The 24,900-nt window shown below is 39.1% G+C and overlaps 1 protein-coding gene across 1 annotated transcript in view; it reads left to right on the top strand.

The window, feature by feature from the left end:
- Nucleotides 1-260: 260 nt before the first annotated feature.
- Nucleotides 261-24,900, top strand: part of HSD17B4 (hydroxysteroid 17-beta dehydrogenase 4) — a 59,140-nt gene continuing 34,500 nt past the window's right edge. The window contains exons 1-14 of the mRNA XM_063423869.1: nt 261-404; nt 3,246-3,299; nt 7,497-7,604; nt 8,120-8,179; nt 8,551-8,572; nt 8,678-8,724; nt 9,473-9,557; nt 12,134-12,321; nt 14,763-14,854; nt 15,444-15,468; nt 17,067-17,195; nt 22,904-23,010; nt 23,687-23,920; nt 24,341-24,392. Of these exons, the coding sequence (XP_063279939.1) occupies nt 344-404; nt 3,246-3,299; nt 7,497-7,604; nt 8,120-8,179; nt 8,551-8,572; nt 8,678-8,724; nt 9,473-9,557; nt 12,134-12,321; nt 14,763-14,854; nt 15,444-15,468; nt 17,067-17,195; nt 22,904-23,010; nt 23,687-23,920; nt 24,341-24,392 (1,264 nt within the window). The 5' untranslated portion in view covers nt 261-343. The remainder of the gene's footprint in view (nt 405-3,245; nt 3,300-7,496; nt 7,605-8,119; nt 8,180-8,550; nt 8,573-8,677; nt 8,725-9,472; nt 9,558-12,133; nt 12,322-14,762; nt 14,855-15,443; nt 15,469-17,066; nt 17,196-22,903; nt 23,011-23,686; nt 23,921-24,340; nt 24,393-24,900) is intronic.

Genomic DNA, 24,900 nt, shown 5'->3' with positions numbered 1-24,900 from the left:
CCCATCCCATCCCATCCCATCCCATCCCATCCCATCCCATCCCATCCCATCCCATCCCATCCCATCCCATCCCATCCCATCCCATCCCATCTTCCACAACCCTTCTTCCCCCATTCCTTCCTTCCTATCCCCTCATTCCCGCCCCTCCATTACCCTTTCCTCTCCTCCTCCTTTCCCTCTCCTCTGCCCGTCCCATCGCGCACTACAGTTCCCAGCGGGCGGCCGCTGGCGCATGCGCGGTGCGGGCGCACTCCCCGCCCCGTGTCGCCCCTCCCGCGGGCGGGCCGGGGCCGGGCGGTGGGGCCGAGCGGCGGGGCCGGGCGGCGCAGCGGGACACGGAGCGATGGCTGCGGCGGGGCTGAGGTTTGACGGGCGGGTGGTGCTGGTGACCGGCGCCGGAGGAGGTGAGCGCCGGCCGGGATTCTCGCACCTGCGGGAGGCGGCGGAGCTGCGCGGGGGAAGTCCGGGCGGTGCGGGCTCCGCGCAGCCGCCGCTGCCCGCGGCCCTGGCGGGTTCCCCGGCGGCGGCCGCTCCGGCTTTGGCGGGGGAAAGCGGGTTGTTTCCGCAGAGGGGAGAAGCGGGGCTGCGGAGGAGGCGCTGTCCGTCCCGGCCCCGGCCGTGCCAAGGCTGTGCAGGGGTCAGGGCCGTGCCTCCTGCTGCCCTCGGGAGCTGCTGCAGTGCGAGGCCGGCCCAGCGCTGCCCACGTTGGTAACCCCTCCGAACGAGGGGGATTTCTGTTGTTTAAACAAGGGCGGGCATGTGCCCGTGCCCCTCTCAGCAATCCTTGGTGTGAGGATGTCCTCCTCCAAGCGCTGTCCTGATATCCTAATTCCTTCCAGCCGAGCCTTGAACCTGGCGGCTGAGGCGTGTGACCCGTGTGGCTTGGCACAGTGCTGCTCCAGCAGGGGTTTCACGTGTGCCGTCGGTGCTGCGGAAAGCAGCCGCCCACCTGCTGCTGCCTTCCTGCCAGCCGTGCTCCCGGGAGCCGGCCTGCAGGCAGGTGGGAGCGGGAGGGAGAGAGAGATCTCTGTCAGCAGCGGGGCTGGCCTGCGCTGTTGGTGGTCTGAGGCTTGATCCCTCCAGGGAGCGTGGTCTGCAGTGGAATGCTTGGTTTGGCCAGGAAAGGTTTTTGTAGTTGTTGTTAAAGCATGGGGTTGGTTGGGATTTTTTCTTGTTTGTTTCTTCCCCCATTTATTCTTTTTTTTCTTCTTCTGCATCTATGCTTTGACTTTTGCTTACTGTGACAGTGAAGCAAAAACACGAGCTGTCAGTGTGGATGAGTGAGAGGCAAAGTTTGTATTTGTGATGACCTCTTTAGGAAACTTGTTCTGCCATACTCTGAAAAGGTTCTGCCCTCCCCACGGTGGAACTTTGCTCTCATTTTGTGGTGCTGCACATAGCCAGAGGAGTCATTTTGGGGCCCTAGATTGAGTGATGTCTTGGGAAGAAGATGTTTTGGAAAGTACTGAACAGTCCATGGACATCACCTGAAGGTGACCAGCCTGATAATAATTGAGACCAGGTTTTTAATGGTGCTTTTCTCCTTTTATCAGAGCTATATTTGTGGCCTTTTCCCTGTATAGTAAGTTTCACTAAAGAACAGGTTAAGACCTTGCATAATAGCAAAACAAGGTCACTGTGGCAGTAATAAAGCTTCTAAAAGTATTGCACTGAGTAAAAGTTGTGTGTCATAAGTGTGTTTACAGCAATCCTTGTACTCCTAGCATTAGACTGGTTGAAAATGGCTTGTTAATAGAGAAGATTCCTCTTGTATGTTTTATTTCACAACAGCTTTTTAGTAAGAGTTGATTAAATTTAAGGCAAGATTAAGGGAGGTCCTGTTAATCCTACAGATTAGTTCTTGTTTTACTTTTATTTAATTTACATCACTGTAGTTAGTCTGCATTATTAATAGCATTGTTTTACAGCATTTATTTTTTGGATGCTGGTGAACAGATCAGAGCTGGGAATTTATTTAGACATCTGTACACCAATTTGTATTAAAGTGATACTTGTTTTCACATGCACGCATATCTGAAAAGTGTTTCTTTTCACTTTGAGCTTTGTGACTTACTGTGTTGGACATTGTTTATGCAGCCGGTCTTGTTTCTTTACGATTAATTTTGATTCTCAAGTATTCAGTCCTTGCTTAGGAGTTGAGAAGATCAGCACATGTAACGTGGTCTGGATTTAGTGCACTTCTCAGTGGCTTTTCAAAACAAAACAAGAGAAGGTTTTCTTGAACTTGGGTTACACGAGCAGTGGATGCATATGCATGTGGTACACTTCGTTGCAGAGGCCTAAGGGAGTGTTAAGGAAATCTTCAACTTGTTGCTGTGAGATTAGTGTGCTTTAAAACAGTCTATACAGTTCTTATTTTTTTCCCCCTTTTTTTTTGGAAATTGGCTTTGAATGTCCTGGTGAGGTGCAAAGAGTTACTGTTTGCATTCTGAGAAACTTTTTTCTAACTGATCATTTTTGATCACTTGAATCTCCTTTTCTTTTGAAATGAATTAAAAAAGGATCAGTGCCATTAATCCTGACACCTTTTGGCTGGTACAGTGGATAATATATCTGTAAATCATTTATTGTAATGAATGTCAGACACAACTAGAATCTGAGCCAGAGTGAAGATTCAAGACTCCTGCTTTTGTATGTGACGCAGAAATGACAGTCTCTCTTATGATAGGCAAACTATGTATCTGTTTGGTTAACTGAGTACTAGGCGTTCCTTTGTATCCAAATGATTTTTTCAATACATCTTCAGTTAAATATTGTACAGTTTCTATTTCAAATCTTAACTTTAACTGGGAAGGTATCTTATTCACTTGGAGTGTAATTAATTAACTTGAAACATCCCCTCCTTCTTCAGTGTTACATTAGGACATTAAAGGTTCTTAGTTTCAAATGTATTTTTCTGTCACAAGCACAAACTCAGCAGCATACAGCTTTCCCAGATGCTTCTGTTGAATCCAGTAACAAAGAGTAAGCATGATTTGTTTGTTGGTTTTTTTTTTTCTCTTGACTGCAAGTTTTGTTTACTATTCATCTGTTTGTTTACATTTAAATTTTGTTCTTATTTTGAGCTCCTGGGGGAAATAATGTTTTACTTTGAACTTGCAAGGTGTTTGTGTTGAATTGGTGCATTTTTCTTGATGCAATTAATTTTTGCGTAGCTTTTGTCTGAATTGTGACAGAAACAAATTCACTCTTGTTTTTAACTCTTTCTTATTTTTTTAAACTAGGTTTGGGAAGAGCATATGCTCTGGCTTTTGCTGAAAGAGGAGCTTCAGTAGTTGGTAAGTTTTATCTTAACTAACTTGATCTAGACAGTAACCTTTGCCTTTTCTCTTAGTTTGCATTCGACAGTCCATGCCCTTTTTGACAGTAACCTTTGTTATTTAATGGTTTTCTGTCTTATCTTTTGCTGTTTAATTTTGCCTTTAAGCTTTATTTTCTTATGAAACAAGTTGCCCAAGTTTGTCAAAGGGCTCACCTTTGCTGGTAAGCCAGTTTAAGTCGGATCATTTCCTAGCTTTAAATTCATCTATGCATACAGATCTTTACTGCAATCTGTGCCCAGGGAGTGTGTTGTCTTACGTAAATACTGATCAGAAGCTTCCAGTATGACCATTTGAATATGTGAATATGTTGTCTTATAGTGCCTTCTCCCAGCAAAGAGGTTACTGAAATGTAAATTAATAGCATTGTTTTTTTCTGTGGCTCATGGGACAGAGAGCTGTCTGGTCTCAGTGTCAGTGCCAAATAGCTGTCTGTAAGGGATTTCTGGTGGTTTTGTAGTTCCTTAGTTGACAGTTCCTTAGCAGGGCATATTTAGTTGTGAAAAATGCTGTATCATAAGGCAATCATGAAGGTTAAGTTGCGTTTGAGTACTCAGTGGCAGTTGGCATTGCCATTTTTAGATTGGCTCTTAGGAAAAAGATATTCACTGAAAGGGTGGTCAGGCAATAGAACAGGCCAGGGAAGTGGTTGGGAGACCACCCCTGGAGGAATTTAGAAGATGTGTAGATGTGGCACTTAGGCACATGGTTTACTCCTGGACTGGGCAGTGTTAGGCTAATGGTTGGGCTTGACTTTACCAGATGTTTCGAACCGAAACAATTCTGTGATTTTATGATTTTTGCTGCCTATGAATGAATTTGTACAGGTAATGTTGATGACTTAAAGATTAAATGTTTAAAGAGATTATGGAAAAGAACTTGTTCACTGTTTTTTTGTAGTTTTCTACTGACAATCCCAATCTCAGTTTACAACATTTCATAAAAATTGTTTGGTTTTACTTCATTAATTAGAAATGAGTATGTGTGTATACAACTTCAAAAAAATCTAGGTTGTTTTTTCTTTTTTTCTTCTGTTAATTGCCATCTTTGATACTTGCTGTATTTATCATGCATGTGAATAGTTCACATCAAATTCTTACTTAGCAGAAGTTATGTCACTAAAGCAGTCCAAATATTTTGTATTGACTCTCTGTAAGTGGTGGTGGTCTGACTTTCCACAATGGTCTGAAAGAAAATGTATTCTGTTGCCTGACCACAACTAATGCTCCTTCATCTGTTGGCCTTATTGTGTAATAACTAATCAGTAAGTTAAGAATTGACTGTAAGGGCAAATTCTTGTTTCCTTTTGAAAACTTCAGCACACTTCAGCTTGTCTTGTAGCATGTACCGCTACATGCTTGTATTTGTTTCTCTTGTTCTCTTAAAATTCTGACTTGAAAGAGTTGAGAGGTTACTTGTTTAAACATTGAGTTGAGAAGTTACTTGTTTAAACATTTTTTACAGCTCAAGCAGATATGGGGCCCATATCTGCCTTGTCTCTTTAAAGCAAGTTCCCTTTTATAAGTTTTGGAAATGAAGGTTTGTTGTACGAACAGCGATCAAATACTCTGCAGGAGTATTTTGAGTAGTTGGAAGAATAACAGTAGGCCCCAAAATGACGCCTTTGTCCAGTCCTGCATCTCTGTTGAATGAGTTGGTGTTGGTGTGATTAGGTAGACAAGAGCAACCTAGGTGGAAGACTCCCTGTTCTCATCACCCAAAGGCTGCCTGGTTTTTGTCATTCTTCATCTCTTTTATGCCTCTCATCAAGAAGAGGTTAAAACAGGAAGAAGGGATGATTTGCTTTTGTCTTGCATCCTATGTTATGTCCAGACCTACTGTTTCTCTTGGTCTGTCTGAAGGCTCTTGTGTTGCTGCTTTGGTTTAGTTTAGAGTCATGCTTTTGAAGCATCTCTCCTGATACGTATCTTATTTGTATTTTTGCTTGTATAGTGAAATGGTATTGAATTGCATGAGTCCTTTAAGAACAAACTAGAAGATGCAATATATCTGCAATGCACACCTACATTGTTTATGTGTGTTTCGTTTGTAACACCGGATTACCACAAGAAATCAGGTGACTTATTGTTTAAAAAGCTTGTACTGTAGGTGTCACATGCTCTGCACTAACTGTTTCACCCTTAAGATTTCCTTCTGTTACTCTGCTAATGACAGAATTATATCCTTAGAGGAGTTCTCCTCCAAGGTTCAGACTACAACTATGCTCTGCCACAACTACTACAAGCTCTTTTCTACTGTGTTTTCAACTGAAAATTGCATGATGTAAAGCTTGGGCTTAAAATAATGTTATTTGTCTATTTTGTTGTTAGGGGTTTTTTCATTACTCTATCACACTCACAGAGTTACTATTTTCAAAGCCTAGAATAGCTCAACTCTTTCTTGTATACTCTTGTATACAATATACTTGTATATTTTTGTTTCAATTCCATTAGTACCTGTGCTTGGTGTAAGGTACTTTGCCACCTCTGAAAATTTTACCAATTATTTAATTAAGTTTTTGTCAGCAAATTACTATTGAAGTGTAGGATAAGCATACATAATCCTGTCATAGACCTGTAGAGAGGTCTTAACAAGACTGAATGGTTTGTATGTGTGTACCACCCAAATTGTTCACTCTTCTTTCCTACGTGTTGTTCCTGACTCGTGTTCCTTAAATGTCATGGATATTGCAGACTGAGCAGTCTGCCTGTGTTGCCTGTCCTAACACATCACTACACTTAGAAATTATCCTTAGTGCTTCACTTGAATTGTGTTGGTTGCATGTTTGGATTGTTAGATATTGATCTATTAGCTTGGAGATTTAGTCTTCTTTGTTTTGTGGATCAGTCTGTTAAGGTACTTCCTGGTTCAGGTTGGCTTTTCTTTGATTTGGTTTGTTGTTTTGGATAGTTGACTGTTTTTTCTGGGTTTTTTTTTGATTGCTTTTCTGGTTTTTTGGACATGTCATGTCCCTCCCCTTTTGATGCTCACTTTTTCTGGACTCAGGCATTTTTATTTACAAATTTTGTGCTCTGTTTCTACATTTCTCTTGAAGTGTTGCACACAAAGCTGAATATAGGATTACAGATGAGACTTCTTGGCCTGGGTAATACAGAGTGATTTTTTGGTGTGTCCTGCAAGCTGTGTTCCTGTTTACAGGGAGAGGTGTTTTTTTTTTTTTAAGCACAAAATGGGTCTATTTCATTTTGCAATGATACAACAGACTTGACATTGCTGTTTTTCATCACGACCAGCAAGAATATCCTGCAGTGGATTCCACTGTGTTTGGCTTCTTGAGGTTAGAAGTTAGAAGGCGAAAAGCTGGAATTCACCATAGCAAAAGACTTCAGCAGAATACCAGTGCTGCATATAAATTCAGTCAGTTCTGACTTTCTTACAATTCCATTTTCAACCCATTTAAACAACTTCTTACCATTTTTTGAAGTTCTTTGTCCAAATACAATGTTTGTATGGAACTTTTGGGGAGTGTTTTTGTTCCCCTGGTAATTCTGTGAAGCTGTGGGATGTGGAAATACAGGAGTGCAGCAGTGTTGCAACAGTACATTCCAGCTGCCGTTAGTGACAACATGCCCCAGTGAAGAGAGCAACCTGGAATAGCTTTGTGTGTCAGGTGGGCCTCTTATCCCACAGGAGCAGGATCTGAAGCTCCAGAACAGGCTATTCTCACTTTGCTCAGACTGCTGGATCTCTTCTATAGTGGTGCTGACTGGTAACAGTTTAGCTACTCTATTAAACAGGAACAAAATCTTGCCAGTCTTGCTTATGGTTCATGTAATGGTTAGAGGCTGGAATAAATTGCCTATGATTGTGGTGTAATCTAGACCTTAATCTCTGAATTACAACACAATTACAGAGGTAGCCTAGGCAGGGCAAGCAAGTTTAATATATGGTGGAGGGGGGGAAAAAGGTTCTGTTTTCCATGTTATTTAAAGAAAAAAGGATAATATATGTTGCACTGCTTTAAAAAAATAATCATATGTCCTGCTATTTTTCTCTTGTCATCTGTAGTTTTCAATAAGATAAAGATGCAGCAGGCTTTATTCATACTCCTTATACACTCCAGTGTGATATTGAGGTAAAGACAGACAATGAAGTTTGAATGTTAACAACAAAAATTTCATTTGTCATGCACAGTGAATGATCTTGGAGGCGATTTTAAGGGATTTGGCAAAAGCTCCTCAGCTGCTGACAAAGTTGTCGATGAAATCAGAGCAAAAGGAGGGAAAGCAGTACCCAATTATGGTATGTTATTTTTCTAGATGAGTGTAATGCTTTATCTGTGGGAATAGTGACCATGTTAAGTTGATGCAGCTTAGTAAAAGACTACTCCCTGCTTACCAATAACATATACATTAAACAGGTGTAATATCATGTGGAGTGGGGAGACAGATGCTAAAAACAAGTGCATTACTTGCTTACTGTAATTAATATTTGTCTACTAATGCCCTTCTCTTTTATTTGATTTTTTAACATTGAAGTATGAGGTAGCTGTCTGTCTGCAGTTTTCAGAGGCAAAATGGGAATGGCTAGTTCTTGCTTTGGTTCACGTTTTTCTTGCGATAGCAAATGTGCCATTTAGACTTAATGTGTGGGATTTACTTTAGGCCACATGCAGATAATGGCTGGCTCTGAATTTAGTTTTCACTGGGGCTGTACAGAATTTATTTTTCTTAGCTCTGTGGAATTAGTTGTTAGTATCCCAGAAGTGCAGTGCATCCAGTAAATTTTATTTGAAAATTTGTACTTTTTTCTTACAGATTCCGTGGAAGATGGTGAAAAGCTTGTGAAGACAGCCCTTGAGGCTTTTGGGAGGATAGGTACAGTTGCTTAATTCATGTTGAAACTTGTTTGCAAGTGCAAAGCCATTTCAAGCAATACAATTAACAATGTGTATATGAAATAGGTTTTGACAACAATAGTACTCAACAACCCTTGATGCCTGTAGCCAGTGAAATCTGTATAAGGGACTTGAGGTCCCTATCGGGTTGAGACTTGCCTGTCCTAAAGTGTTATGTTGTAATTATTGTCCAAGGGTAGAATGCACTAATCAGGACAAGGAGCTATAGAATATATGTAATATGATGTATATGTCCAGTGTTCTTGTCTGTATGTATTTGGAAGTGGAAAATAGAAACAAGCTTGTATTTTATCAGTGCATTGAATTAGTTTCCTTTTTTTTAAATTTCAGATATTGTTATAAACAATGCTGGGTGAGTATACTTGAGGGTTTTGTCCTGTTTGAGTGTGGGCTGTCCCTTTATTGTAATCAAATGTTGATCTTGTGTTTGTTTTGTTTTCCTGATGTTGCATTTTAGGATCCTGAGAGACCGTTCCTTTGTTCGGATAAGCGATGAAGATTGGGGTGAGTTGATTTTAAAATTACTTCAATAATGTACTTTCTATGTGAAAGGTGACAGTACATCCCTCCAATGGGAACGAGCAAGAAGAGAAGTCAGGGAAAGCTTACCTTTTGCCCTGCAAGATTAGTGGCAAGCTGCCAACCAGGTCAGTGCTGCAATTCATGGTAAGTGTTTGTAGTTTCAAAGGGGAAGAAGGGCTTTTCTTTCCACTCCTGGTTGCCAAATGCAGTAAGAAAAAGAGCCATGTGAATTGCACACAGTAGTTTTTGTGAGCAGAAATTTCTAGTGCCACCACTGAGTGGCTGAATACTAAACAGGCTTAGAAGACCCAGAACTAACTAGAGAAGAAAGCAAACTGATGTGCCAATAGACAGAAGAAAAAGCAAAACCTTCAGTGGGATGGTAGATGGTGATCAGCCGTTGAGAAGACTTTTACAAATATAGTCCAGCTTCTGTAGTTCTTGTCTGAGTTTGCGTAAGTGCAGGAATTTTGAATGCTTTTGAATTCTCTACAACAGAGCCCCATCCAAGCGGTGTTGTAGGTGGGCAGCCCCTTCATGATCAGTTCAGACACGTACTGCAAAATGGTCCGTCAAGACAAAAAAAAAAAAAAAAAAAGGTCCATCGTTCTTTTAGTAATAGTTTCAGAGTGTGAGGAGAGTACATTTTTGTCGTAAAGAAGAAACGTGGTGCATTTCAAGCTGGGAGACAAATCCTGGAATTACTAAATTGATGTCAATTTGTTCCTAGATATAATTCACAGAATTCATTTGAGGGGATCATTCCTGGTCACCCGAGCTGCATGGAATCATATGAAAAATCAGAAATTTGGCAGGTAAAAATGTGTCTTCTGTTTTGGATTTTTCAGTAGGGTATAACAGACTGATGTATAGCCCGACAGAGAAGGAGGAGTCTTTCTGACTGACTTTCTCAGGGGTGAAGCAAAATCAGTTCAAATGTCTTTTAAGTTCTGGTTCCCCCCCACTCCACTTCCTCAGACAAATGTTTAAAGGTTTTTTTTCCCAATACATTAAAATGTATTTTTATAATGCTCCAAACCAGAAGTTGTAACAATGTGAAAATACCATTTCTATTAATGGGGACTGGTAAAATCAGATTTTTTGAAAGTGCAGTGAAATCTGAATATTTTTCATTTTTGTCATTTTATCAAAAACCTTATCAAAGCACTAATTATATTCATCTTACCTGTACCCACATGTTGAAAACTGTGTGAGCTGTTTTCTCATCCTGTGACCTAAATAAGTAACATTCTCATCTAGGGAAGTGAACTGTGAGGATAGTGAAAGTGTTAAGTCCAGGAACTTAACTTGTTTCTTCAAAAACAGCCTAATTCTAGAGTTGCATCCATCTGAGGTGATGCTTCTCTTGTCTCCTTTTGTGGATTTGGGTTGATAACAGTGGTAGTAAGTGCTTCTATACTTTATGGATAGACATGTGCGTCTGCAAAATGCCTGCTTTACACAGAGTTTGTAGCTTTTCTTAATCATACTGAACCAGTACTTGCAACACATCTCTTTACTTAGATTAAAAACATGATATTATTGGCAGTGAAGCAGATGAAAAAAAATGAAATATATGTTTTTCCCAGCTATGCAGTATGTTTACAAGTAGATTTGAACAGAATCTGGTAAGGCTGTTTATTTGTTTTGCATGGCCTGGTTTTTGGTAATGGAGGGGTCACAGAGGTGGCTTCTGTGAGAAGCTGCTGGAAGCTTCTGTTGTGTTCGGCAGAGCTAATCCTGGGTAGCTCTCAAGATGGACATACTGCTGGCCAGGACTGGGCCAGTTAAAGTGATGGTAATGCCTCTGTGATAACAGATTTAAGAGGAAAATCGAAACAAAAGGACACACAGTTTTTTCTACCCTGAGAAGAGGAGGTGAGAACATGTGAGGGAAATGACACTGAGAAATCAAGGTCAGTGCAGAAGGAGGGACTGGAGGTGCTCCAGGTGCTGGAGCTGAGGCTCCTCTGCAGACTGTGGTGTGACGTGGTGAAGCAGCCGTGCCCCTGCAGGCAGTGGGGATCCACAGGGCATGCAGCCTATGAGGGAGGTGCCCGCACTGGAGCTAGTGGATGCCTGGAGGAGGCTGTGATCATGTGGAAGATCAGGTGGAGAGAAGGGTCTCCCACTTCCAGAGATAGAGGGCCCTTGCTTCCAGGCTGGAGCAGCCTGTCCTTGGAGGACTGCAGCCAGTGGAAGAGAGACCCATGATGCGGCAGTTTGGGAGGACTGCCTGCCCATGAGAGGGACTCACATTGCAGCAGTTTTGGCAGGACTGCTCCTTGTGAGAGTGGACCCACACCGGAGAAGTTCATTCAGAACTGTCTGGCATGGGAGGGACCCCATGGCCTCACAGGGGTAGGACTCTCCTCCCAGAGCAGTGGAAGAAAAACTTGATGAACTGACCAAACCATGCCCTGTCTTCCTGCGCTGTCGGTGGGAAGGAGGGAGGGGTTGAGGGAAAAAAAGGGCTTATTTTACTTCTCATTATCCTTCTTTGTCTCTGTTAGTAATAAATTTACTTTGTACATTTCAGCTGAGCCTGTTTTGCCCTTGAAGTATTTTCTCCCAGCCCTTAGCTCATGAACCCTTTGTTAATTCTTTTTCTTTCCTCTGCCCAGCCCTGGCAGGGGGGGTGAGCAAGTGGCTTTTCTGGGTGCCTGGCATTTGACCAGTGTCAAACCATGACAGGCTTCCTTTAAAAGTGAAGGTGTAGACCCATTTCTTTTGAATTGAGATGACCTGCAGCACAACGTTTTCTTGCCTCAATAGAGCTGTGAATTGCAGTGGTTTTAGAGCTCTTGCGTGAGCAGTTCAGCTCCACAGTTCACCTCCAAAGCAATAATGGAGACAGCAAAGAGCAAGACTTTAGTTTCCTGTCTTCTTCTGTGATGTGTTTAATGCATATTAGAATTCTTTGAAAGTGAATCTATGAGAATAGATCTTCAGATATTACCAGGTAGATAATATTAAGGGAAGTAATTTTCAGTAATTTTCTTCTGAGTACTGAAACCTTTTATTGGTTGTAAGAATAACACCACGGGAAATGTGGATAGAAATGAAAATAAGTTACTTTTCTCTGTATGGGTGCCAGTGTTACAGAATGTCTTTCCTAGTGCTGCAGTATCACTTGGAAAACCTTGTAACTTTGTTAGTTTTCTGCTACTCTGACAATGTGTCAGGGTTTGTGAGATGTTTGCTATCCATCAAACTTTAAATAGTTACCTGATCGTTAGCAAAACCAACAAATAATCTTTTGTTATTCTTCTTATTACTTTGTTTTGTGAAATATGGGGACTATAACACCAAAGCTGGAAAATGCTGTTGTGTAGAATCAAATAACTTGAAGAAATAATTTAACTTTTTTTTTCCTCTCTTCTCCCCTAAGAATAATTATGACATCCTCAGCTGCTGGAATATATGGAAACTTTGGTCAGGCAAACTACAGTGCTGCAAAACTTGGCCTTTTGGGTCTTGCAAACACAATTGCAATTGAAGGGCGGAAGTATAACATCCACTGCAACACAATTGCTCCTACTGCTGGATCCAGGCTGACCCAGACTGTCATGCCACAAGGTGAGTATTTAAGGTCTACATGTATTGATATTTTTCTGTGAGTTGAAGCACAACAAACTTTCTTACCTCTTAGAAAATACAAGCCCTTCACACTTCTGGACTGCCAGTTAATTGTTCCTGCTATCTTTGTCCTTGAACTGTCAACTCATTTGCATTGTCTGTTGTGAGGAATTTTTACTTTCTGCCACAAGATATGAAGCAAGTTTTCTCATTTGCAAAAGCAATTTCAAGCAATTTGTCAAACAAAAGCAAGGCTCTTTAATGGTAATTTCTTCCAAGATCCTCCTACACTAGTAAAAAGGCTTGTTTGTTTCATCACATGTGACATCAAGTGTGCGCATAAGATGTCTGCACTTGCTACAATATTATCTAATTGCAAAATACTGGGGTTTTGCACAACATGTCTTGTGTGTACTTAGTGGTTCCACGATCAGCAGGAGATGATTGTGAACTGAGTTGCCTAATTTTTCTTTACTGTGCAGCTACAGTCTTTGAATGTTTGAACACGTTTGACAGAGTACTGCACTGGGATGTTCAATGTAAGGAACATTTTAGGAGATAGTTGTGTGTAAGTGTAAATTTAGGATAAATAGACTGACTAATTACTTTGGCAAATGACCAAAAGAAAAATAATTTGGAAAAAAGGGCCTGTTAAAGGAAATAGCTCTCAGAAAATCTTCTCGAATCAGCCTATTTCATTTCAATTCTGACTACTTTTCCCTTACGATGGGCAGATTTCAAAGCCAAGGGAATCATCACATTCTTCAGACTGATAGGGTATTGGATAGTAATATATTTTGTATGTTATGCACAGATTGAATGCTTGATTTTGTTTGACTGAAATAGTCTGGTTTAGAGGTAAATAATCCAGGTGGTCATGACTCTAACAGTCTTATAGGTTGTAGGTTCCAGTGATTTATTGCAATTGCTTATAGAAGATCCAGATACATGAAGCATGCAGTGTAAAATGGATTACAGCAGCTGTCAAGTTCTAAAGATATTTAATCTACATAGGATGATAAAAAATACCACATAATTTTCTTTCTTAGTAATTCTAAGAGTGAGATCCTTTGGTCTCTCTGTAAGATACTTACAGCTCTGATGACCTATTTATTATCTCATTCACTCTGTCCCTGTCCAGTTTTTCAAATACTCTTAAAAGATTTGAACACCGCAACTTTAAAAACATTTTCAGATGTCTTATCAAATTATTCTTGTTATCTTAGTCAGGACTTTCTTCACATCTCTGCAGGCATCCATGCTTTCTTCATTGCCATACATTGTCATACGTTGTTAGGTATGTTCAACTTGACCCACATATTCTTGTTCTTGCTAAGAACTCTTAGATGCAGTTTGCATCTTTTGTTGGTTGTGTTTTGGGTTTTTTTTTAACTTCTACTACCTATTTTTAAATTATTTAAGAGTGGATTACAAGCATTAATGAGAATAGTATGGGCTAGATTTTGAGACTAAATTATGTGTGGCATAAAATGGAATACTTTGGAGAAGCCTAAGGGGTTTGCTATGCGCTTACAACATGCCATATTAAATGGAATTCAACTTTCTTTTACTTTTATGGAACTTCTTAAAATGAACTTCTGTTTACCTTAGTTTTACTATTAGAGAAGTAATTACAGTGCATTCCTAGCATTCCTAGCTCTTCATCTGGGAAAATCTGGCTATAATTGAACATGCTTGATGACTTTTAGCTGAGGAACAGCTATATGTGTATGTATCTACTGCCGTTGAAAGAAAAATATTCTAAAACCTAAAAAAGGAAATTAAGCAAAGCTATTATTCAGACACTGGATAGAATAATCGATAAGAGCTACCTGGACAACCACACTGTTCCATGACAGTGTCTCAGTTTTCAGATAGCCTGCTGTTGTGCTAGATCAATGAAAATCCCAAAATAGGATTGATATGTAAAAGTGACAGGGCTAGTGAGTCTTTATATTATTTGGAAAAATCAGCATTTCCAAGTTATATAATTCTTAAACAATCAGCAGCTGCAATTATTTTTGTAATGTCTTGTCTGTATAGCTGACTAGCAGATTAAAAGGAAATTTGTTAAGGTACATGTCCATCAGGATTATGTGTAGCTGACTTTTCGTTGTTTCAGGCTGCCTGTCAGATGGAAATTTGGGAAGGGTATCTGGTTTTACAGTCTGCGTGTAACAGTGTTCCTAACAGTGAAACAGGCTTTTATCTCTTTGGCTGAGAAGCCATGCCATGGGGTTTGGCAGCATATATATCTCATGAGATGTTCATATTTATTGAAACTTCAAATGTTTCATTGAGTTTATCCTCTCTTTTTATGACAGGAAATTATTGTTAAAATTCTCCTGGTTCTGCAGTTCATGAGAGGGTGTTAGCTTAAATAATCTGGTGAAACTGTTGAGTATTTCTGTTTCATGATTCTCTCCTCCAATTTGCTCTAGATCTCGTCGATGCTTTCAAACCAGAATATGTTGCTCCTTTAGTAGTTTGGCTTTGCCATGAGAGCTGTGCTGAAAATGGCAGTCTGTTTGAGGTAATTTTTTTATTTTTCCTTTCTTCTCCTTCCTTCCCTCCCTTTGCTCCTCCCCCCAACATCAGTTGTTTGTTTTATCTTGTCCAACGTTAAACTTTTTGCTGAAACTAAATTACCATGTGTGGACTACATACTCAGCATAGGCAGAAGAAATACTGATCTGGTTGTACAGTATTTGACAAGTACTTCAAGCAGTAGAAGCCTTGTCAAGTTCTGGTCTGTGGTCAAAATGCTACCAATTTGATTGTTACAATTCTTATTGTACTCTTTAAGGTTGAAGAGATGCTAAAAGACATTTTTGCTCTCAAAATCATTCAAACATTGAAAATACCTTGCAGGAAGGAGTAATAACTTAATTATGATATTCATTATAGGTATTAGCATCACAGTGCTAAGTCATATATTGGATGATAACTGTTTATGTTGATCACATTCAGATGCCTAACTAAACTGTTACATACAATCAGCAGTAGTTCAGAAATTCTTAATATATTGAGTTTGTTCTGGAGTATAGTTTTGTTTCTCAACATCACCAAAGCTTTGCTTTGTGATATGTCATAAGATGATGATATTCTTTTTGTCTTGACAGGTGGGAGCTGGGTGGATTGGAAAATGTAAGTACGCTATGTAGCAGGATTGATCTTGTTTTTGGAATTGACATCAACACTGTGCAGATTTTCTGTGACTTAACCTTTATGCTCAACACGTTTTTTTTACTCAGCCTAGGGTTCTGATAAAACTGCTTATATTCAGTAAAAGTCAAAAATTTACCTTCATGTGGGAAAAACTGGTAACTTAGGTATGTGCACTGTTATGCTTTTGAACTGAAACTGTAAATGAAAATCTGCCTAAGTAACTTTAAATCTTGGAACCTGGGCACAATTTGAAGTAGAATTTGTGGTGCTAAGTAAATGTTGCTGCCTTTTCTTGATAACTTTAATTTTTCATGATATAAAAGTATCACATGCTGATTAACAGGCATGTTTTTAATTTTTCATTTTGTCTTTTTTTATTGCTTTCCACCTTTACTTGTGTTTCTATTGAAATAGTAGTATGTGAGCATGTTGAGGCAACTAGTCTTCTTAAATAACCAGGAGCTATGCTACCCGTGTATTTTCGTCATTGACTCCAGTAACTGGCTTAAATATTAATGTAAGAAAAGCTTGGCAATACTGAGGACTTTATTCAGTGTGTGAGATGTCTTGACTTTTTTCCTAAATCCATTGAACCTAGTACAAGCATTGTTTTCATGGACTGTACAACTTTTCAGCCTACATGAGTACCGTCAGTGGGTTGGAATTAGGGCTGTTAAATCAGGAAGTCATCCTGCTTTCCTTTTTTTTTTTTCCCACTTGGTAACCATTTTGTACATCTCTAACTAATTGCAAGTGTTCTGTGTAACTGGAATAGTGTTTCCAAGAGGTGTGGTAAACAGATTAGTAGAAGCAGGGTGGCAGCACAAATCATCTTGCTGCCCTTCACAAGCAGTTAGGTTTTACTACAGCTGAAAATATGCACTTTGATCAAGAGAAAATACCATTTTTCATCATTATAATGGCTATTGTTGAAATTACTGAAATGAAACTCAGTTGTTAATGAGGTCCTAGTATGGTCTTATTCATTGTCTTCTGCTAATTAACGGCAAACCCAACATGACTGGTTAAGTACTAAAATTACAATCCAGGAAGTCTGTATCCTTATGGATACATATCCTTCACATTGGCCTTACCAGTTTCTCTCAGGTTACAGTATTGAAATAAAACTTCAAAGACCATTTAGAGGTGCTGGCTACTGGTAGTAAGGTTCTTTTATAGCTAACAAGTGGTTTTCACTTTTTTCCTGCAGTTTTCCATACTTTCAGAAGATGCCTAAGCATTAATAGTCAAAGTCATATCAGAAGAGAAGTCTGTAGATACATTCTATCTATGAGTTTTCAGTAGACAGAATCTAAAACTATTATTTTGGAGAGCAATAAGTCTGTTGTAGCTTCAGTGAAACTTGAAACCAGTGCTTATTCCCTCCCTAAGTGCTAGTTAAAGTAGTGAGCCCTTTTACTCCATCTGGAAGTTATACTGGTGAGTTACATTGGAGTACTTAAAATGATTCCCTTATTGTACCATCTTGAAGGTAGTGGCCTAGATGAAAGTTATCTAAAGAAATTGAAAGCTCCTTTCTTTGTTACTGGAACTCTCTGGCTAATATTTCCCATTAGTGCGCTGGGAGCGATCCTTGGGTGCCATTGTCAGAGGAAAGAGTCAGCCAATGACGCCTGAAGCAGTGAGAGATAAATGGGAGAAGGTGTGTGACTTTGATAATGCCAGCAAACCCAGAACCATCCAAGGTAAGGGAGACTTTTAAGTTGGGGCTGTTCAGCCTGGGGAAGAGAATGTTTCTGGGATACCTTAATGTAGCCTTTCAGTACTTTACAGAGTCCTCCTAGAAATATGGGAAAGATGGGAAAAATGTATTGCAATAGGACAAGAGGTAATGGTTTCAAACTAAAAGAGGATCAATTTAGATTAGCTATAAGAGGGAAGATGTTTACGGTGAGGGTGGTGAAACACTGGCATAAGTTGCTGAGAGAGGTAGTAGATGCCCTATGCCTGGAAATATTCAAGGTCTGGTCAGACAGGGCTCTCAGCAAACTGATTTACTTGAAGATATCCTTACTTGGGAGTTGCTAGGGGGTTCGACTAGCTGACCTCTAAAGGTCCCTTCCAACCCAAAGTATGCTTTGATTCTGTGTATGTGGGTAGCTTGGGTAATCAGAGCATAGAGGAGAATGCTTCCTTTCAAACATTTGCTGAAACTTCAGAATCTACAGAAGTAGTGAGTTTTCTTGTAAATGTATTACATTAATAATTTACTGTTTCAGTATGGTCAGATCTTTCTAAAGCAACTGCTATGTTCTTACCTATAGCATTAACAGTTTCTAGAAAAGTGACATAGTTGTCAAGGTAAGCATTAGAGTCAAACTGATGACAGTATTTATTTGCACCTACATGCAGACAGTGTAGTGTAGTAGAGAGATTGTGTTCTCTTTTCTGTCCTGCAGTCTTGGGTTTTGGTGAACATTTTACTACTAGAAAGCTCTGGTTAAGTCATGGGATATGTCACAGCAAAGAAGTTCTTACTGTGCCTTATGTTCTTGGGTCGCATCACCCCCTTGGCTGGTGACCAAAATGATTTTCTCTTTCAATGCTTTGTTTACTTTTCTTGTTCCTTGCCAGCATTTAAGAGTGCAGGGCAGGAGGGAAAAATGCATCCTTATGTACAATGTCAGTTGAATTTCAAAGATACTTAACTACACCAGATGTTTAAGCTGTTGGTTCGGAAATCCATTATGACATTTTGTTAAAAATCTTAAAGATATGTTTTTAGATGCCTGTACCAAAACCAGAATAGTACACACTTTGTCCTTTCCCTCACAACTTGGCACATTGGGTAATGTAAGTTCTAGGTCACTTGACTGATCTTTGGCTTACAGATACCCTGTTTCCAAGTCTATGCAAGTTTATACATGTTGTCTGTTCTGCTATGGAATGATATTTATAACAACATAATTCCAGCTTTATTGCTTCTGATCTATTCTAGGACCTGTTACATGTACTATGGTATTTTTATGGGTTGCTAGCAGAAAAGTGTTGTAGATGGGGATTTCTTTTCAAAGTTGCTTCAACATTATATATGTATTTCTCATCTTCTAGTTGATACTATGAGGAGAAAAAACTTAAGAAGATTTTGGACTTCAAGTAAAAGTGCTTACAATACAATTTGGCAGGTTTCTGCAGTCAGGAAATCATAAATTTTACATTGGCATGGATCTTCCATGCCTTAGCTTCTGTTTTGTTATGAACTTAGTCAAGATATAGCTTTTACTTTCCAGTGCCGTCAAGCTATAGATATTGAATAAAAACTTGTGCATTAATTGTTGTATTTTGTATTTGTTAGAATCAGCATAAGGGCTGAGGAAAATTCTCGTAAGCTGAACGGAATTTTTAGTTCTATTAGAAGTTTCTTCTGCTGTCAAATTCTCCACTTTGTTGCTTGAAGGTATTTGACTGTGACATAAAGGAAACTAATTAGAGTATTGTATTAAAAATTAAAAGGTATTAAAAGGTATTAAAATACCTAATATCTGCAAGTTAAAACTCTTCCCCAGATTTCCTTAATTTCAGTAATATGATGTTGTGAAGAACATTTGTGTGCTAAGCATTACGTGCAGTAGGAAAAAAATCCTAAGAAAACAATTAGAGTATTTGCTTTTAATGTAGTAGAAACCCCTGTATTCCGAGATGCTAATCTTGTTTCTTGTTTTGGTAATAATGGTAAGAGAGGCTTGACTGTGTGACGCGTTGTATTCTATACATAAAGCAGAAAGACCAAATTAAAGTGTGATGCAGAAGCTTCTGAATGTGTGGTGCAGGGTACAGTGGGTCACAGCTGCACTATTCAGTGCATGCTGGTGTTTTCTCCTTGCCTTCATAATGTACTACTTGCTCTTGTGTCATTGTCCAGTTCTTCCTGTTGTGGAAAGGGAATCAGACTGCGTTGTGGTAGAGGCAGAGGACAGCCATCCCTGTTTTGCAGATGGTATACTGTACACAGCATTCTATTTATTGCACAAGTTAGTGTGTTGTTCTGTTATCTGGGGAAGCAGAATTTATTGTGTCTATGACCTGTGTGAGTCACTCTGTCTCAAGTTTCCCTTCAGTTGTGAAAATGTGAGCCAGTTTCAGCTAAAAGCCTGTAGTCAGCTCTTAGAAACTCTTGTTCATTTTTAATTCTCTTAGAAGGTATTTATTTACAGAAAACCACTATTCTCATTGTCTAACTTCTGGCACATCTTAAAAGCTTATGTCTGACATAGAGCAAATTGATGTAAAACACATTGAAGGAGTGTGTGAAGAATTTCCATAAGAGGAGAAGTGTTCCAGCTTCAGTGCCAGCTTTCTTTATGTATTTAAAATATGTATTTAAAATATATGTAGTTAAAAAAGGTTTAAATACTTGTGCTATTTCCTCCTTTCTTGAGGAACATGATTCATATGCAATGTCCCCTTATTAAAAAATTAATACTTTTGGAAAGAGACACTCTTTGTTTTGACTGTTTTCGATCTTTATTCACCAGCTTAATCTTTTCCTTCTGTCTGCTAATGATTTGCTGTATAATAGCAAGCCATTTTGAGGTGGTGAACATATAAGATTTTAGAGTTCACTGATAGTACATCAATTTAAAAAAATATCCCTATACCAATAATAAAATAATACTGTTAATTAAAAAGTTTCCTACTGGGTTTGTTTCTGCCAAAATTATAACCTTTGTTATAATTGTATAGGGTCTTAAAAAGAAAATTGAGAAAGAAGGTTGGGAATTACCATCCTGTCAGCCTCAACTCTGTGTCATGGAGAACAGGGAGGTGATTTGATATATCTAGTACAGATTCAGCAAGGTTCTGTCTGACCAGCCCAGTGGCCTTTTGTGATGGAGTGACTCCATCAGTGAGTAAGGGAAGGCCTGTGAATATCATGTCTGAGCTTGTCCAAGGCCTTTGGCACAGCCCCCCATAACATTTGTTTAAATTGCTGAGATATGGATGTGACGGGTGAACTGTTTGGTGGAGGAGGTGTTGGATGGATGGTCATTGTCTCAATGTCCACATGGAGATCAGTAATGAATGCTGTCCCTCAGGGGCCTGTATTGTGAACAGTAAGTACTGTGTAATAGCTTAATCAATGACATAGATAAGGGATTGAGTGCACCCTCTGCAAACTTGCTGAGTGGTGCAGTGACACACCTGAGAGAGGGGATGTCTTCCAGAAGGACTTGGACAAGCTTGAGGAGTGAGCCAGTGGGAACCTCATGTGCTTCAGCAATGCCAAGTGCAAGGTGTTGTGGGGCCATCCCCATTATCAATACAGGATGGAGGCATCAGAAACATCCCAGTGGAGAAAGACTTGGAGATGCTGGTGGATGAAAAGATGGACAAAAGCTGTCCAACAAGCAATGTGTGCTTGCAGCCCAGAAGGTCAATTGAATCCTAGAGTGCATCAAAAGAAACATGTCCAACAGGTTGTGGGAAGTGATTCTGCCCCCCAGAGGTCTCCTCTCCACTTGGAGTTATGACATCCAGCTCTGCAATCTTCAGAACAGAAAAGACATCAACCAGCTTTGGAGCAAGGCTAGAGGAGGACCACAAAAATGATCAAAATTATGGAACTCCTATTCTGAAGGGAAAGGCAGAGAGTTAGTTGGGTTTGCTCAGTCTGGAATAGTGAAGGCTTCAGTAACACCTCTTTGTAGTCTTTCAGTACTTTTTGTCAGGGCCTGTTGCAACAGCACGAGAGATGATGGCTCTAAGGGTTGATTTAGATGAGCTATAAGGAATAAGTTTTTTACAGAGAGGATGGTTAAACACTGGAATTGTGTTTTTCATAGACAGGTAGTAGATGCCCTATCCTGTACACATTCAAGGTCAGGTATGATGGGGCTCCGAGGTACCTGATCTAGTTGAAGATGTATCTGATCATTGCAGGGAAGTTGGACTAGGTGACCTTTAAGGGTCCCTTCTGTCCCAAACTTCTATGACTCTGTGATCTCCTTAGTGTTCAGCCAGACACTAGCCAGCTCACCAATTTTATAGTCCACTCATATAATATATTCTGGAAGAAAGACTCCTTGAAAAGGAGATTATAGTATTCTGCATCATTATTAATTTACAGGTCATCTTTATACTGTTGGTCTTAATTATGACAAATTATTTTGTCAAAAATGCAGGTTGTTAGTCTTTAGGTCTCACCATTAAAACGGATCTTTACATTCCTGCGTGTAAGTAGTTTGTGGCCATGCTAAGTTGAGGAAACATTCAGGTTTGCTTGGAGGTCAAACCTATATTCTCCTGTGAAGATTTTAAAGCAGAGTGAAACCTTCGTTTGGTTCATGCAGAAAAAGTATTGCTTTTTTTTATTCATTTAATGAATGAATAAAGAGTTAAATGAGATTACCTTTTAAAAAGTTCTTATAAATTACAAATCTTGTTTTGCACGTTTTCACATTATGTAAATGTCATAACCTCATGTCATACTGTGACAGAGCTTTTATCAGAAGAGGAAGCTTGTCTGTGGCAGAAGAGATGACAACATATGTTTGTTTCTTAGATCTTCCTTTTCTTCACAAAATTCAGACCACAAACCAATATTACAATGATTCAGGGAGTGAGACTGATAAGCAAGAGATAATTTAGTGAAACTGGATTCTGTAAGAGGGCATGCAGTTACTTTGCAGGGTGTTTAGAGTAGTGCTGTGTGATAGAGCAACATTGAGTTAAAGCAAGTCAGTATGAGCATAGGGGTTTTGAAGTGGAAAGGAGTGACTCTGGGTTAAGGTATTTAAGTAATGATTTTGCATTCCTCTGATTTAAACACGTTTTTATTTTTCTGTGCAAGATTCTCATCATCTTTTATTTGATTCTTTCTAATGTTTAATATTGATTTTAGCCCTATTAGGCTTCAAGGAACAAGCTGTTCTTGATGGCCTTCTTTTACCATAGCTGAACTCAGCCATACATCATCTAATTTATAATTATGTCATTGTTCAGTCAGAGACTTATTTGTTTTTCTATCTATCTGTCTGATTCAGGAAAGTGAATAACAGTCAGGAGGTTAGTCCTGTGACTTGTATTGCAAGTAATTTTCATGATAAGAAAATCAGTAGTCATTTTCAGATATTTACTTCTCAGACAGTTGAAACATATAGGGCTCAATATCTTCTCCCTAACACATTGAGATAGGTGTCCTGGTAGACTGGTGGGTGCAGAACTGATGGAACCTGTGTAGAAATCACCTTTCTTCTGCTTTTGTGTGGGTGCTTGTAAAATGCAGAACCATGCTCAATTTGCAGACGTACATTTACTCTGTTTAAAGGTGAACTGAGATATACCAGGCTATGTCTCATTTGCTGACTGATGTGTGTTTTGTGTGTCTGTCTGTAACTGGAGTGTGTCATGTATGGTTATCTGAAAGTGAATTTTTTTCAATTCCTTTCTCTAGAGTCCATAAGTGTATTGAGTGATGCTCTAAGTCAGATAGAATCTCAAGGGAATGTTTCTATGAATTCAACAAGCTCTGGATCAGTGGTCTCTCCTTCTGTTGACGTGGTAAGTACATCTGTCTACCAGATGCACTCAAAGCTGGGTGAAAACCTTGAGCAGAGAGACTTGTATTGCTGCCCAGCTTGTACTCTGGCTTGCTATCTGCAAAAAGAAAGGTGGGGTTTAAGCTGTGAAGTGAGGAAGCAGAATGAAAAACACCTCCAGACTCCTGTCTCTATTTTTCCTATTGATGATAGGAAAACTTATGATTAGGAATAGACGGGATAATTCAGAATCTAAATGCTTGTAAGTTCTGTTAAGCCTCTTTATTTAGGGTATTATTCAGAAAAGCCACTGAGCTTGGGTATTGTTGGGCAGTGTCAATTTGCTCTGGCTCCTTCTCTATAGATAATTTTTCCTCGTTTCAGTCTTATTATGGTGTCAATTATTTCAGTTGTGGTTTGTTTTAGAAAAAATCTTACGCACTGCTGAGAGTGCAGCTGTATGAAGTTACACCATTTATTTTCACTTGAAGCAAGGGTTGAACCCAATGCCTTGGGTTGCTTATATTGCAATGAATACGTTAATCTTTTATGGTATATTTATTACTCCTATTTTATGTGTACATGTGACAGTAAAGAAAATGTTGTAGTGTCAGGTTTGATAAAAGAATTACAGAAAGAATGCAAGTTCAGTATTAACTGGTTTTGATTTTTATTTTATGCTGACTTCTTATTTCCAGGGAGGCATTGTTGGCCGTGAATTGGGTACCAACGTGTATAAATACACTCACTTGGAGCCTATTTTATATGCACTTGGTGTGGGAATGTCAACTAAGGATCCAGACCACCTAAAATTTCTCTTTGAAGGAAGTGAAGAATTCTGCTGTTTACCCAGCTTTGGAGTAATTCCTGCTCAGACATCAATGTTTGATGGTGTTCCTTCTCTTCAAGGACTAAATATTGATCTTGCAAGGGTATGGAAGAGTAAAGTACCTAATTTTGCTTGTGTGTCATATAACTGAAAGGTGACTTCAATTAGTATTTTTGTAATACTGTTAAGTTCCTTTTGTTCTAGAAAATAAAAATTTAGTGGTTTGTATTCTTACATCCTAAGAAATTGTTCATTTACTTCACTTGTGTAATGTGTCTTCCTATGATATGTGATGAATTTGATACTCAATTTTACTTTGTGTTCACTACATGTTTTTTAAACCATAAAAGCCTAAAACTTTATTTGAAAACATTTTGGGATAGAAGTTAGAAAAACAAAATAATAAAACTTGGGTTTTTTTTAAATTTGTTTGCTCTGAACAATTTCTAAAATAGCTATGTATTGACTTGTGAGAGAAAGCAATCTATTGCTTACTGTTACAGCACTGTCTTTCTTTACATAGATGCTGCATGGTGAGCAATATCTGGAGCTTTATAAACCATTACCAACCTCAGGTGAGTCTTTCTGTGTTACTGGTTTGTTTTTCCCTATGACAACAGTTCCTGTAGCCATATTGTAAATGGAAATAGGGAAGATTAATGTCAAACTGTAATGATGCATATCCTTTTTACAAGGAGTGGGGGAGAGGCAACCTGTTGTGTTCTTGAAGGAATTCTAAAACTGGTTTTGAGATTTTTTAAAAAAACAACCTGTGTTGCTTTTCTACTGTATTCTTAGGTAAAATATTTGCAATCTTTGATACAAATAAACAAATGTACTGCATACCTGTGTATTGTTTATCTAATTTGATACTAATTACCAGAACTTTAAAACATTTCACTAAGGTTGTATCATAAAACTTTTGGGATGTTTACCTAAGAATTCTTCAACACTGATAGTGTCTATGTGCCTGTAAGAGGATAAGATTTAAATCATGTATGTAAAAGACAAGTGGACATCTTAATGAGGAGGGTAAAATTACTTTTCTTCCTGTCAAAATTCTCAAGGTATTGGTTACTGCAG

Source organism: Prinia subflava, chromosome Z (genome assembly GCF_021018805.1).
Source record: "Prinia subflava isolate CZ2003 ecotype Zambia chromosome Z, Cam_Psub_1.2, whole genome shotgun sequence".
NCBI lineage: Eukaryota > Metazoa > Chordata > Aves > Passeriformes > Cisticolidae > Prinia > Prinia subflava.
The sequence above is the reverse complement of the archived record's forward strand: the minus strand, read 5'-3'. Positions and strand labels throughout refer to the sequence as shown.